The sequence below is a fragment of the Phaethon aethereus genome, assembly GCF_964289735.1.
Source record: "Phaethon aethereus genome assembly, contig: HAP1_SCAFFOLD_646, whole genome shotgun sequence".
In the NCBI taxonomy this organism is placed as follows: domain Eukaryota; kingdom Metazoa; phylum Chordata; class Aves; order Phaethontiformes; family Phaethontidae; genus Phaethon; species Phaethon aethereus.
In genome coordinates, this window is record NW_028114318.1 from 1543 (window position 1) to 14947 (window position 13405).

General features: G+C 77.0%; 1 protein-coding gene across 1 annotated transcript; it reads left to right on the forward strand.

The window, feature by feature from the left end:
* Window positions 1–4071: 4071 nt before the first annotated feature.
* LOC309416099 (voltage-gated inwardly rectifying potassium channel KCNH2-like) lies at window positions 4072–13176 on the forward strand (the record flags this gene model as incomplete). Its single annotated transcript, XM_082015675.1, has 5 exons — window positions 4072–4147; window positions 4394–4624; window positions 11225–11389; window positions 11639–12079; window positions 12800–13176. 5 exons carry the CDS (start codon window positions 4072–4074, stop codon window positions 13174–13176), a joined length of 1290 nt encoding a protein of 429 aa, XP_081871801.1.
* Between the last annotated feature and the right edge of the window lie 229 nt (window positions 13177–13405).

Below are 13405 nucleotides of genomic sequence, written 5' to 3' on the forward strand. Positions count from 1 at the left end.
GGGCTGGGCTGGGGCTGAGCTGGGCTGGGGCTGGGCTGGGCTGGGCTGGGCTGGACTGAGCTGGGCTGGGCTGGGCTGGACTGAGCTGGACTGGGCTGGGCTGGGCTGAGCTGGACTGATCTGGGCTGGGCCGGGCTGGGGCTGGGCTGGGCTGGGCTGGGGCTGGGGCTGGGGCTGGGGCTGGGCTGGGCTGGGCTGGGGCTGGGCTGGGCTGGGCTGGGCTGGGCTGGGCTGGGGCTGGGCTGGGCTGGGCTGGGGCTGGGCTGGGCTGGGCTGGGCTGGGGCTGGGCTGGGCTGGGCTGGGCTGGGCTGGGGCTGGGCTGGGGCTGGGCTGGGCTGGGCTGGGGCTGGGCTGGGCTGGGCTGGGCTGGGGCTGGGGCTGGGCTGGGCTGGGCTGGGGCTGGGCTGGGCTGGGCTGGGCTGGGGCTGGGGCTGGGGCTGGGCTGGGCTGGGGCTGGGCTGGGCTGGAGCTGGGCTGGGCTGGGCTGGGGCTGAGCTGGGCTGGGGCTGGGCTGGGCTGGGCTGGGCTGGACTGAGCTGGACTGGGCTGGGCTGGGCTGAGCTGGACTGATCTGGGCTGGGCCGGGCTGGGGCTGGGCTGGGCTGGGCTGGGGCTGGGCTGGGCTGGGCTGGGCTGGGCTGGGGCTGGGCTGGGCTGGGCTGGGGCTGGGCTGGGCTGGGCTGGGCTGGGGCTGGGCTGGGCTGGGCTGGGCTGGGCTGGGGCTGGGCTGGGGCTGGGCTGGGCTGGGCTGGGGCTGGGCTGGGCTGGGCTGGGGCTGGGCTGGGCTGGGCTGGGGCTGGGCTGGGCTGGGCTGGGGCTGGGGCTGGGGCTGGGCTGGGCTGGGCTGGGGCTGGGCTGGGCTGGGCTGGGCTGGGGCTGGGGCTGGGGCTGGGCTGGGCTGGGGCTGGGCTGGGCTGGAGCTGGGCTGGGCTGGGCTGGGGCTGAGCTGGGCTGGGGCTGGGCTGGGCTGGGCTGGGCTGGACTGAGCTGGACTGGGCTGGGCTGGGCTGAGCTGGACTGATCTGGGCTGGGCCGGGCTGGGGCTGGGCTGGGCTGGGCTGGGGCTGGGGCTGGGGCTGGGGCTGGGCTGGGCTGGGCTGGGGCTGGGCTGGGCTGGGCTGGGCTGGGCTGGGGCTGGGCTGGGCTGGGCTGGGGCTGGGCTGGGCTGGGCTGGGCTGGGGCTGGGCTGGGCTGGGCTGGGCTGGGCTGGGGCTGGGCTGGGGCTGGGCTGGGCTGGGCTGGGGCTGGGCTGGGCTGGGCTGGGCTGGGGCTGGGGCTGGGCTGGGCTGGGCTGGGGCTGGGCTGGGCTGGGCTGGGCTGGGGCTGGGGCTGGGGCTGGGCTGGGCTGGGGCTGGGCTGGGCTGGAGCTGGGCTGGGCTGGGCTGGGGCTGAGCTGGGCTGGGGCTGGGCTGGGCTGGGCTGGGCTGGACTGAGCTGGACTGGGCTGGGCTGGGCTGAGCTGGACTGATCTGGGCTGGGCCGGGCTGGGGCTGGGCTGGGGCTGGGCTGAGCCGGGCTGGGCTGGGGCTGAGCCGGGCCGGACTCGCTGGGCTGAGCTGGGCCGGACTGGGCTGGGGCTGGGCTGGGCGGGGCTGGGTTGAGGCTGGGCGGGGCTGCGGCTGAGCTGGACTGAGCTGGGCTGGGCCGGGCCGGGCCGGGCTGAGCAGAACTGGGCTGTGCCCGGCTGAGCTGAGCCGTGCCATGCTGGGCTGAGCTGAGTCGGGCCGTGCCGGGCCGTGCGGGGCTGAGCTGAGCTGAGCCGGGCCCCGTCCCGCCGGTCGCAGCCCCGGTACCGGATACGGGCCGGGCGGCAGTTTCAGCACCTGGGACAGAGCCCGACGGACGGGGTGGGACTGGGACTGGAGTGGGACCGGACTGGGCTGGGACTGGGGCTGGACTGGGATTGGGGAAAGCACCTGGACTGGACTGGGACCAGGAATTGGCCTGGACTGCGATTGGGACTGGACTCAGACTGGGTCTGGACTGGGACTGGAAGTGCGATTGGGTCTGGGACTAGGACTGGGACTGGGACTCCGCAGTGGAATCAGGACCAGACTGGGATCAGCACCGGGACTGGGACTGCAGCTGGGACTGGGATTGGGGCTGGACCAGGACCAGCACTGGGACTGGGACTGGCACCAGGACTAGGACTGTGACTGGACTGGAATTAGGAATAGGACTGGAACGAGGACCGAGACTGGGACTGGGACCCAGCACTGGAATTGGGACAAGCACTGGGACCAGCACTGGGACCAGCATTTGAACGCAGCACCGGGACTGGGGACCAGCCTTAAGGCCAGGACCAGCACCAGGCTGGGACTGGGATCCAACCCTGGGCTGGGACTGAGACCAGTACCAGGACTAGGGCAGCACCAGGATCAAAAATTGTGCTGGGACTAGGACCAGAACTGGCACTGGGACCAGAGCTGGGACCCAACACCAGGACTGGGACTGGAACCAGCACCAGCACTCGGACCAGCACCGGCACTGGAACCAGAACTGGGACCCTGCACCAGGACTGGAACCAGCACCAGGACTGGGACCAGCACCGGCCATATGGGGACCTGGTCTGGGGGGCCGGTGCCGGCCCCGGAGCGGGACGGGGCGCTGGGGGGGCGGCCGGTGCTGCCTGGGGGAGTGGGATGGGGGCTGGGAAGCACCCAGCACGGGGTGAGCATGGACCTGCACCCCATGGGCCCTGCCACGGCCAGACCCCAGAGTGACCCTGACCCATATGACCTCGTGTGACCCCACGTGACCCAGCGTGACCCCGCTGAGGAGCGGGGGAGGGAGGGACCAAGGCCGGCCGGTGCCCAGGACCGCAGGGCAGCTCCCCGGGACTGATCCCACAGCGAGGGGGTGGGGCGGGCCCATGGGTGCGGGGCACGGGGCCGGCACGGCCTGCGGCAGCTGGGGGCCGGGAGAGCCCCCTCGCCAGGGCCCGGCTCGTGCTTCTGCTTGGAGCCTCTGCCCGACACCAGCAGCTGGCACCGGCACCACCGGGCCCTGAGCCCTGGTGCCCTGGTGTCCTGGTGTCTGGACATCCCAATGTCGCAGTGTCCCGGTGTCCCGGTGCCCCGGTGTCCCACTGCCCCAGTGTCCCGGTGCCCCGGCGTCCTGGCATCTCAGCACCCCACCTGTCCCGGTTTGTGGCCTGGCTGTGGGCAGGCAGGCAGCAGCAGGCAGCAGCAGGCAGCAGCAGGCAGGAGCACGGGGGTGGGCAGGGGCTGCCGCTCCCGGGCCCTGAGGGGGCAGGTGGGGGGGGCAGGGGGTGCGGGTCTGGGGTGCTGAGCACGAGGGGGCAGGCAGCGCAGGCAGGGCAGGCAGGAGGGCAGGGCAGGCAGCACAGGCGGTGGGCGCTGGGGCCGGGGGGGGCAGCGGGGGCTGTCGGGGTGACCTGCGGGGGCGCGGGGGGTGCCCGGGGGCGATGGGGGGTCCGTGGGCGCCGTGCGGGGGGCGGCCGTGCCTGGGGGGGGCACGGCGGGAGGGGCGGGCCGGTTGGGGGCGCCTGGAGGCGGGGCCGGGGATCCCCGGGCCGGGCCGATGGGCGCCCCCGGGCCGGGCGTGGCGGGGCCCCCCCGCGGCCATTGGCTGCGCCCGCGCTCGCCCCGCCCCGCGGACCGGCTGTCAGCGCGCGGCGCCGCCGGGCCGGGCCGGGCCGAGCCGAGCCGAGCCGAGCCGAGCCGAGCCCGGCCGAGCCGAGCCGAGCCGAGCCGAGCCGAGCCGAGCCGAGCCGAGCCGAGCCCGGCCGGGCCGCGCGAGGCGGGGGCTCCGTCCCCCCCGGCCGCTCCTTGCCTAAATAAGGCCGATGCTGCGCCCGCCGCGCCGCGCGCCGAGCGGGTAGAGCGCGGGTGCACCGGTACCCGCACCGGTACCCGCACCGCGCCGGGCGGGCAGGGCCCGGCCTTCCCCCCGCCCCGCACCCCGCCGCCCCCGGCCGAGGCGGGCCCGGCCGCGCCCCCCGGAGCCGCCCCGCCGGCGCCGTCCTTGGCTCAAGGGCAGCGGGACCCCCCGCGGCGCGGGGCCGGGGCGCGGGGCCGGGGCGCGGCGCCGCCCATGGGCCGGGCAGCATGCCGGTGCGGCGGGGGCACGTCGCCCCCCAGAACACCTTCCTGGACACCATCATCCGCAAGTTCGAGGGGCAGAGTGAGTGGGGCGGGGGGCGCGGGCGGGGCCCCCGGGCTGCGGCGCGGCTCCCGGGGGGGCGGGGCGGGGCCCCGCGGCGCCGGCGGCTTGCGGGGGTCCCCGGGGGAGCGAGCGGGGCGGCTCGTGGGGCGCCGGGCCGCGGCGGGGGGGGGGGGGGGGGGAGGCCGGCGATGGAGGGGCGCACGGACGGCGGAGGGAGCGAAGCCCCCCCGGGGGGCGCGGGGCTGAGCCTCCCCTCGCCCCCAGGCCGCAAGTTCATCATCGCCAACGCCCGTGTGGAGAACTGCGCCGTGATCTACTGCAACGACGGCTTCTGCCAGCTGTGCGGCTACTCGCGCGCCGAGGTGATGCAGAAGCCCAGCACCTGCGACTTCCTCCACGGGCCGCGCACCCAGCGCGGCGCGGCCGCCCAGATCGCCCAGGCGCTGCTGGGCGCCGAGGAGCGCAAGGTGGAGATCTGCTTCTACCGCAAGGACGGTAGGGACCCCGCGCCGCCGCGGCCGGCGGGGCTTGACCGTTACTTGCGCGGGGCCGACGGCGGTCGTCGACGGACCCTTGAGTTAGCGGCCGCCGCGCGCCGCCCGTCCGCCGGCCGTGCCGGGCCTCGTCGCGCCGCGGGTGGCGCGTGGCGCCGGCGCGGGCGGGAGCCTGGCACCGGCGGCTGGGGCCTGCGTGCCGTGGTGGGGACTCGTCCCGCCCCACCGGCGCTGCCGGGGTCCGCAGCCCTCCCCGGCTGCCGCGACGGCTCCCAGCGGGGCGACGGTGCCGGGAGGCTGCCGATCGGGGTGCCGGGAAGCCGCGCGCCGCGGGGCTGGGGCCGTGGGCGGGGAGCGGCGCGCTGTGACCCGCCGCAGGGGACTGCAGTGCGGGCGTGATGTGGGGTGCGGGGGCACCGCGCTGCCCCAGAGGACGGAGACAGGGAGCGGGGGGGGTGCACGATTCAGGGCAGCGTGGTCTGAGTGCCGGCAAGGGGGGGGGGCAGCCCCCGTCCTCCTTGCCCCCGCTCTGCCGCGTGGCTTCACTTGCCTGTGTCGGCTGCTGACGCGTGGCGCCGCTCAGCCTGCCCCCTCCCGTGGGGCCGGCCGCCCCCCGGCCGCCCCCCGGCCGGGCGGGACGCGGGCGCTGCGCCGTGACCAGCCCTGCAGTCGGGCGTCGGGGCCGTGCGGCTCGAGCCTGTACCGGGCGTCGCGGTGCCGCCGTCCCGGCGGGGCTGCGTGCAGGGGTCACCGGCCAGGTTGGGCACTGGGGCCGTGCTGCACCCCCTGCCTCGCGCCAGCACTGCCGGTCCCGGGGTCCCTGCACCGGGTGGCTGTGCCGGCAGGTGGGTGCTGGGCCACGCCGTGCCCAGGCCGGGGCTGGTGCTGGCAGCCCCATGTTGGCGGTGCTGGGGCTGCCCCACGCTGCGGCCCCGCCGGTGCCTGCGCCAGGTGTCCCGGCCCTCGTGGCAGCTGTCTCCGGCTCTCGGCACCCGGCCCCGGTTCCGGCGTGCAGAGTAAACAAAGCTGGTTCCCAGCTGCCGGCCCCGTGCCGGCTCTGCCAGCAGCCACCGCGTGGAGCCACGACGGCTTCGGCTCCCCACTGCTGCCGGGCCTCTGGGGCCCGGCTGGGACTGGGGCAGCTGCCGAGGGCTCTGCAGGTGGACCCCGGTCACTGCCCTTGCGCCATCCTGCCACGGCTGGCCGCGGCTCTGCGGTGCTGCCAGCGCAGCCGGGCGCGGCAGTGCCTGGCACTGCCGGGGCCGGGAGCCGGGTCACGGCAGCGAGGGGGACACACCTGGCATCAGTGCACTTTGGACCCGCACACGGCGCCCGGGGCTGGCAGGGCGCAGGCGGCACGTGGCTGCTCCCTCCCGGCGACGTGGGCAGCCCCGCGGCCCTGCTCAGGCAGCGCCTGATGAGTCCTCGTTAGGGCTGCGCTAATTGCCTGGCCCACGGCTCGCTGGTGGGCACGTGCCAGCAGACGGGGACGGGGCTCGTGGTCCTGCCGGGGCCCTTGCAGGGAACCGCGGCTGCGGGGCAGCATCCGCAGCCGGATCCCGCCCGCTGCCCGCCTGCTGCCCGCCTGTGCTCCGTGGCTCCGGAGCCCCCCCAGCCAGGCTCCCAGGGCAGTGCTGCCGCGGGATGCCCCGTTCCCCCCCAGCTGCCCCCCACAAGCAGCGTGGGGGCTCCCAGCACCCTGCCAGCCCCCTCCCCGTCCTGGGCTCTTGGGTGCTGCTGTGGGACCCGTGGGGCTGCAGGACGGGGGTCACGGGGGTGATGTGGGGGGTCCCCAGCCCCAGGGCTGACCCGGGGCGGGGGGGGGCAGCTCGGTCCCGCTGCCCCTGGTGTGGGGATGGGGCTGCCCGCGGGCCGAGGTGCCCCGGGGCGTGTGGCAGCAGGCGCCGGCGGGGGCGGCCGGTGCTGCGGCAGCGCTGCCCGCGCCGCGTCCCTGGGGAGCGCGGTGTTTCCGATGGGATATTTATAGGCGGCAGCAGCGGGTGCGTGCCGTGGCCGGGGAGCTGCTCCTTCACCCTCGTGAAGGGGGGCGGGAGGGGGGCTCCGCGGACACCCGGCTGCCCTCGCCCGTGGGGCAGGGCTGCGCGGGGCCGGGGAGGAGCGGCGCTGGAGGCAGCCGAGCGCCCCGGTGGCGTCCAGCCCCCGGGATCGGGGGTTTTCCTGTGCCCACGGCTCGGCGCCGTACCCGAGGGGCTGTCACGGTGGGCTGCGGTGGTGCCGCTCGTGGGCATCCCCTCTCCCCACCGGGCACAGCCCTGTGCCAGCAGCGCGCCGCAGCGCCGGTGCGACCTGCCACCGTGGGGCTGGCGTGGGGGGGGACTGCTGGCTGTGCTGCGAGAGCGGACCCGGGGTGCTCGGGGGGAGGGTCCCCAGGGGTCCCCCACCTCACTGTGCCGGGGGACCCCGAGCACCCTGATCGCTCCAGCCGCCGTGGGGCAGGGACCACGCTGCTGCCGGCTCCGGCCTCGCGGCTGGGCCCTGTCAGCCCCGGCGTGTCCCCGGCGCGGCTGCCATCATTCATCCCATCAGCGCTCTTGCAGTCGTGCGGCACGCCCGAACCCCGCTCCTCCGCCCCGGCAGCCCTCCGCCGCTGAGCTGCGTCCTTGCAGGGACGGCCTTGGGCTCACCAGGGCAGCCGCCGCGGTGCCGCACCATGTCTGCGGCAGGGAGCGGGCCAGGGAGGGGGCAGAGACCCCCCCCGATGGCCTTTGGTGTTATCTGGGGCGGCAGCAGCTTGTGTCCCTGTCCGCCGGCACGGGCCGGGAGCCGGGTGGAGGGTGCGGAAGAGCTGGATCAGGCCCCCAGTCCCTGCCTGCCCGGCACCGCTGGCACGTCTCGGTGTGTGTGCTCCCCCCGTGCCGGCAGGGCTTCCCCGGCCCAGCCAAGCATCGCCGCGGGCACCGCGCTGGCACCGCGCTGGCAGCTTGACGGCCGCGGGCCGGGAAGGCCGGTGAGGAGCATCAGGACACGTCAGCTCCCGCTGGCACTGCCGGGGCCGCCCGGGCAGGGTCGCGCCCTCGCCGCGTCGCGGGAGCCAGGCCGGGCGCCGGCGGTCTCGGCCCTGTGGGGGCAGCGGGCGGCATGCCAGCGCCGGCATGGGGCGTCCCGGGGAGGCGGGGGGGCCCACGGGGATGGGATGGCGCGGGATGGCAGCGCGGGATGGGGATCGCGGCGGGCTTTGCCGGGAGGAGCGGTGCCGCGTCCGGGGTGCCGGTGCCCGGCCGGCCCTCGGGTCACAGTGCCGGGGCGCAGAGCGCGGGAGTCCTGCGGCACGGCGGGGGCTGCGGCCCGGGTGTGCCGCGGGGTGCAGGGTGTGGGGGTGCACAGCACAGGGCGCCCCGCGCGGCACCGCGTGTGGCGCGCGACACGCTGCGTGGTGTCGGAGTGCGTGGCGCGGTGCAGGGGGTGGGGGTGCAGCAGGAGTGCACGGTGGTTTTGGGGTGCACGGCATGACACAGCCTGCGGTGCGTGTGGTGTGGGGTGCGTGGTGTGGGGTGTGTGGTGTGGCGCAGTGCAGGGTGCCCGGGGCAGTGGGGCGCAGGGTGGGGTGTGGTCCCCGGGGCAGTGCGAGCTGTGGGGTGGGCTGTGGGGCTGAGGAGCTGTGGGGCGGTGTGTGGGGCTGAGGCAGGCTGTGGGGCGGGCTGTAGGGCAGTGTGTGTGGGGCTATGGGGCAGGGTGTGGGGCGGTGTGTGTGGGGCTGTGGGGCGGGCTGTAGGGCGGTGTGTGTGGGGCTATGGGGCGGGCTGTGGGGCGGTGTGTGTGGGGCTGTGAGGCGGGCTGTAGGGCGGTGTGTGTGGGGCTGTGGGGCGGGCTGTGGGGCGGTGTGTGTGGGGCTGTGGGGCGGGCTGTAGGGCGGTGTGTGTGGGGCTGTGGGGCGGGCTGTAGGGCGGTGTGTGTGGGGCTGTGGGGCGGGCTGTGGGGCGGTGTGTGTGGGGCTGTGGGGCGGGGTGTGGGGCGGTGTGTGTGGGGCTGTGGGGCGGGCTGTAGGGCGGTGTGTGTGGGGCTATGGGGCGGGCTGTGGGGCGGTGTGTGTGGGGCTGTGAGGCGGGCTGTAGGGCGGTGTGTGTGGGGCTGTGGGGCGGGCTGTGGGGCGGTGTGTGTGGGGCTGTGAGGCGGGCTGTAGGGCGGTGTGTGTGGGGCTGTGGGGCGGGCTGTGGGGCGGTGTGTGTGGGGCTGTGGGGCGGGCTGTAGGGCGGTGTGTGTGGGGCTGTGAGGCGGGCTGTAGGGCGGTGTGTGTGGGGCTGTGGGGCGGGCTGTGGGGCGGTGTGTGTGGGGCTGTGGGGCGGGCTGTAGGGCGGTGTGTGTGGGGCTGTGAGGCGGGCTGTGGGGCGGTGTGTGTGGGGCTGTGGGGCGGGCTGTGGGGCGGGCTGTGGGGCGGTGTGTGTGGGGCTGTGGGGCGGGCTGTGGGGCGGGCTGTGGGGCGGGCTGTGGGGCGGGCTGTGGGGCTGGGGCGGGCCCAGTGCTGCCCCCTGGCGGTGGCGGGGAGCAGCGCAGCCCCGGCCGGAGAGGGGGGGTTGGGGTGCGGGTGCGGGAGGTGCGGGGGGGTGCGGAGATGGAGCGTGTGGGGTCCGCGTGGGTGTGGGGGGCAGGGAGAGGGGCTGTGGGGATGGGTTTGGGGCGCAGGTCTGGAGGGGTGTGGGTGCAGCGGGGGTGCAGGGCGCACCCTGAGCAGGGGAGCTGGCCCCGTGCAGCCCCCTCCCCGTGGGGCACACTCGGTCTCTGTCACTCGTGGCCGAGGTCCCCGGGGCCGGGGGGCCGTGGGAGGTGCGGGAGCCCCCGGCCCTGCTGGGGGCAGCCGGGTGGTGCAGCTGCCGGTGTGGGGCCGGGCCGGGTGCCGGGGGCCACGGCCAGGGGAGGGGGACAGGGTGTGGGGTGCCGTGTGTGGGGCTGGGTGATGCGGGGGCACGGGGGGACGCTACGGGGGGCTGTGCAGGCAGGGGGTCGCGGCGTGGGGCTCAGCACAGCCCCTGCCTCTCCCCCAGGCCGGTACCGCGCTGCGGGCGTGGGTAGGTCCGGGGTTTCGGTGCCCCCAGCCCTGCACCCCACCCGGTCACCCGCCACCCCCCTGCACCCCGCAACCGTCCTGCCCCCAAAGCCCCCAAAGCCGCGCGCCCCCGTTCCCCGCGGCAGCCCAGTGGCAGGGGGTGGCGGGGGCCGGGGCCGGCCGGTGGCCATGGAGGCCGGACCGGGACGCCGTGGCGTGGCGCGGCGCGGCCGTCCCGCGCGCCGGCGGCTGCTGCCCACAGCCATATTTAGGCATAAAGCCGGCGCGGCGGCGGCGGTGCCAAGGGCCGCAGCCCCTGAGCTCGGTGGTGGGGCCGAGGGGGGGGGCACGCACCGGGGGGGGCCCCTCCGCGACCCGCGGCGGCCGAGGCCACGGCCGGGCCCAGGGCCCCCCGCGACCCCCCGGCCCGTGTGGGGTGGGGGTCTGCGTGCCTGCAGCCCCGGGGACGCGTGGGGCGGGGGCCGCGGGACCCCGACCCCCTGCCCGGAGGCGCCGGCGGCGGCAAGGTGAGGTCTGCGTGTGCCCGGCGCGGGGGTCCTGCCGCAGCCCCCGCCCCACGGCCGGAGCCCCGTGGGCAGCGGGATGGGGCGGCCGCGGGCGGGAGGGCGGGGGGCCGGCGCTGGCGCGCGTCGCGGCAGCCGGGGGATCAGGGGGATTAGGATTCCCGCGGGAGCCGGGTGCCGGGTGGGTGAGGATGAAGCAAAGCCGCCGGTGGCACGGGGTGGCCATGTGTGGTGCCGCTAATCCCCCCGCGGCGGGTGGCCCGGCCAGGGACCCCGCTGCGGCCCGTGCCGCGCCACGTTGTGCCGTGCCGTGCCGTGCCGCACGCCTCCTGCGCCGCTGGCCCCGGGCCGCGGCCCCACGTGCGGGCAGGGATTCCCCACGCGGGGCTGGGGCCGGCACCGGTGCCAGCTGGCGGCTGCCGTGCCAGGTCCCCGGTGCAGGCTGCCGGGCCCGCTGCCAGCGGGGGGACGCCGTGCGGGGCTGCGGCGGGGGGATGATCCCCCGCCCCGGCGTCACACGCTCGCCCCCCCGCCCCGCGTCCCGCTGCGGCCGTCGCGGGTGCCGGGGAGGGGCTGGAGATGCCGCGTGGCGGGGGGCTGCGGAGCCCCCCCCCAGCGGCCCCGGGGCGGATGGGGACCCTCGCGGGGTGAGGGGCGCCGGGGGGGCAGGCTGCTGCCCCATCCCCACGCGGGAGCGGTTACCCCGCGCCCCCCCGCGCTGTCCCCCGGCCCCCCCGGCCCCCCCGGCCCGGCTGAGCTCCCAGCTGCGGCAGCAGGATTAACGCTGCGGCTGTTAACGAGTCCTGAGCCGATTAAGCCCGGCCTGGCACCCCGCCTGCCCCCGCGCCGCCCCCGCCGCGGCCCCCGCACGGTCCCTGGGGCGTTTTGGGGGGCGCCGGGGCAATGGGGCCCCTCCCGCCCTCTCGTGCCTCGGTTTCCCCCATGACGCAGCTGCGGTGGGGCCGGCGCCCTGCTGAGTCGGCGCGTTCCGGCCCCCCGGGGCGGGGGGCCGGAGGGGGTGCCCGGCAGGGACGGGGGGCCGCGCCGCCGCGGTGCTGAGCCGCCCCCCCCGCAGGCAGCTGCTTCCTGTGCCTGGTGGACGTGGTGCCGGTGAAGAACGAGGATGGGGCCGTCATCATGTTCATCCTGAACTTCGAGGTGGTGATGGAGCGGGAGCGCGCCGGCTCGCCCGGCGGGGACGCCAACCACTGGGTCGCCCCCGCCAACTGGTTCCCCGCAGGTAGGCCCGGCGCCGCGGGCGCGGCACGGCACGGGCGTCTCGTGCCGGCGCCCGCTGCGCCGGCTGCGGCGCCGGGGCTGCCGGGACCCCCCCGCTCCCGCAGACCCCGCGTGCGGGGCGCCGGGCCCCGCCGACGGCGCCGTGCCGCGCGGCAGGCGGGGAGGGCGGCACGCGCCCCGACCGCCGGCCGGCAGCGCCCAGGGGTGGGTTTGGCGAGCGGCCCCCGACCCTGCCCCTTCCTCCGTCCAGGGCGCAGCAGGTCCTTCAGGCTGAAGCTGCCGGCGCTGCTGGCGCTGGCGGGCAGCAAGCAGTCGCTGCCGCAGGAGCCGCCCGACGCCGTCGTCGTCGACTTCTGCAAGCGGAGCGGCGAGGCCGGCCCCGGGGAGGCCACCCCGCCGCTGGAGCCCGGCGGCGCGCCGGGGGCGCGGCCCGAGGACCGGGCGGCGCCGATGGGGGACGGGCCCCCCGAGCCGCCCGTCACCCACTCCTCGCCGCGCGCCGACCGCCTGGCCCTGCACGCCGCCTTCTCCAACTGCAGCCTGGCGCGGAGCCGCTCCCGCGAGAGCCTCCGCAGCGTGCGCCGCGCCTCCTCCGTCGACGACATCGAGACCATGAAGGGCGAGGGCGACAAGCGCTGCCACAGCCGCCACGCCAGCACCGGCGCCAGCATGCACCGCGGCTCCAGCACCGGTACGGCGCCGCCGGCGCGCCGCGGGCGTTGCGCGTGCCAGCGCCGGCACCCGCAGCTTCTCGCCCCGGCGCAGCGTGCGGCCGTGGGGTGAAGTCGTTAGGGCTGGCAGCTCGTTAGGGCCAGGTCTGCAGCGGCAGCCGGAGGGAGCTGCCGGCGACTCGGCAGCGGTGCTGGCACGGTCCCACGCCGGCACCCGTCGCCATCAGGCTCCTCGACGCTGTAATGCTCCGCGCTGCCAGCGGCTCCAGCGCCTGACGGGCCCCCCCGCCCGGCGCGGGGCGGGCTGGGGCAGCCCTGAGCGCCCCGCACGGCACTGAGCCCCCCACGCCTGGCGGGGAACCCGTGGCCGCCCCGGTGCGGCCGCTCTGCCCGGTGCGCGCCCCTGCCCGGCTGCGCCGCGCGGCGCCGGGGGGCTCGCACGCCCCCCAGCCCATCCCGGGTGGGGGGCTCCCACCCCCCAGCCCGTCCTGCGGCCCCCCGCCCCCCGGCAGCGCCCAGCCCCACCTGCCGCGGCGCCGATGCCGTTGGCGGCGCCGAGCGGGCAGCACTTACCTTGTTAACGCCCGATCCCGTTAAGCGCATTAGGGAAGGGGGAAATAATTACATTAACGGTAAACATCGGCACGCCGTCAGGTTGCGGCGCTGCGGCCTGCCCGGGGACCCCCACCGCGGGGGCCAGCAGGGCCGTGGCCCCCCGTGGTGACGGTCCCCCCGCCCAGGGGCCGTGCACCGCGTCCGGAGCGCCCTGCTGAACTCCACCTCCGACTCGGACCTGATGCGCTACCGGGCCATCAGCAAGATCCCCCAGATCACCCTCAACTTCGTGGACTTCAAGGCGGACGCCTTCCTGGCCGCGCCGCCCGGCGAGAAGGAGATCATCGCCCCCACCAAGCTGAAGGACCGCACCCACAACGTCACCGAGAAGGTCACCCAGGTGAGCCCGCGGGCGCCCGCCACGCCGCCGGGGCTGGCCGGGCGGTGCCGGGGCACGGGCAGAGCCCAGAGGATGCTCTGCACGGCAGCTGGCACGGAGAGGTGCTGGAGCTCGCGGGGCAATGCTGGAGCTCGCAGAGAGGCGCTGGAGCCTGCAGGGTGATGCCAGAGCTCGCAGGGAAGTGCTGGAGCTTGTGGGATGATGCTGGAGCTCGCAGGGATGATGCTGGAGCTCATGGGATGATGCTGGAGCTCGTGGGATGATGCTGGAGCATGCAGGATGATGCCAGAGCTCGCAGGACCGTGCTGGAGCTCGCAGGGATGATGCTGGAGCTCGCAGGGATGATGCTGGAGCTCGTGGGATGATGCTGGAGCTCGCAGGGATGATGCTG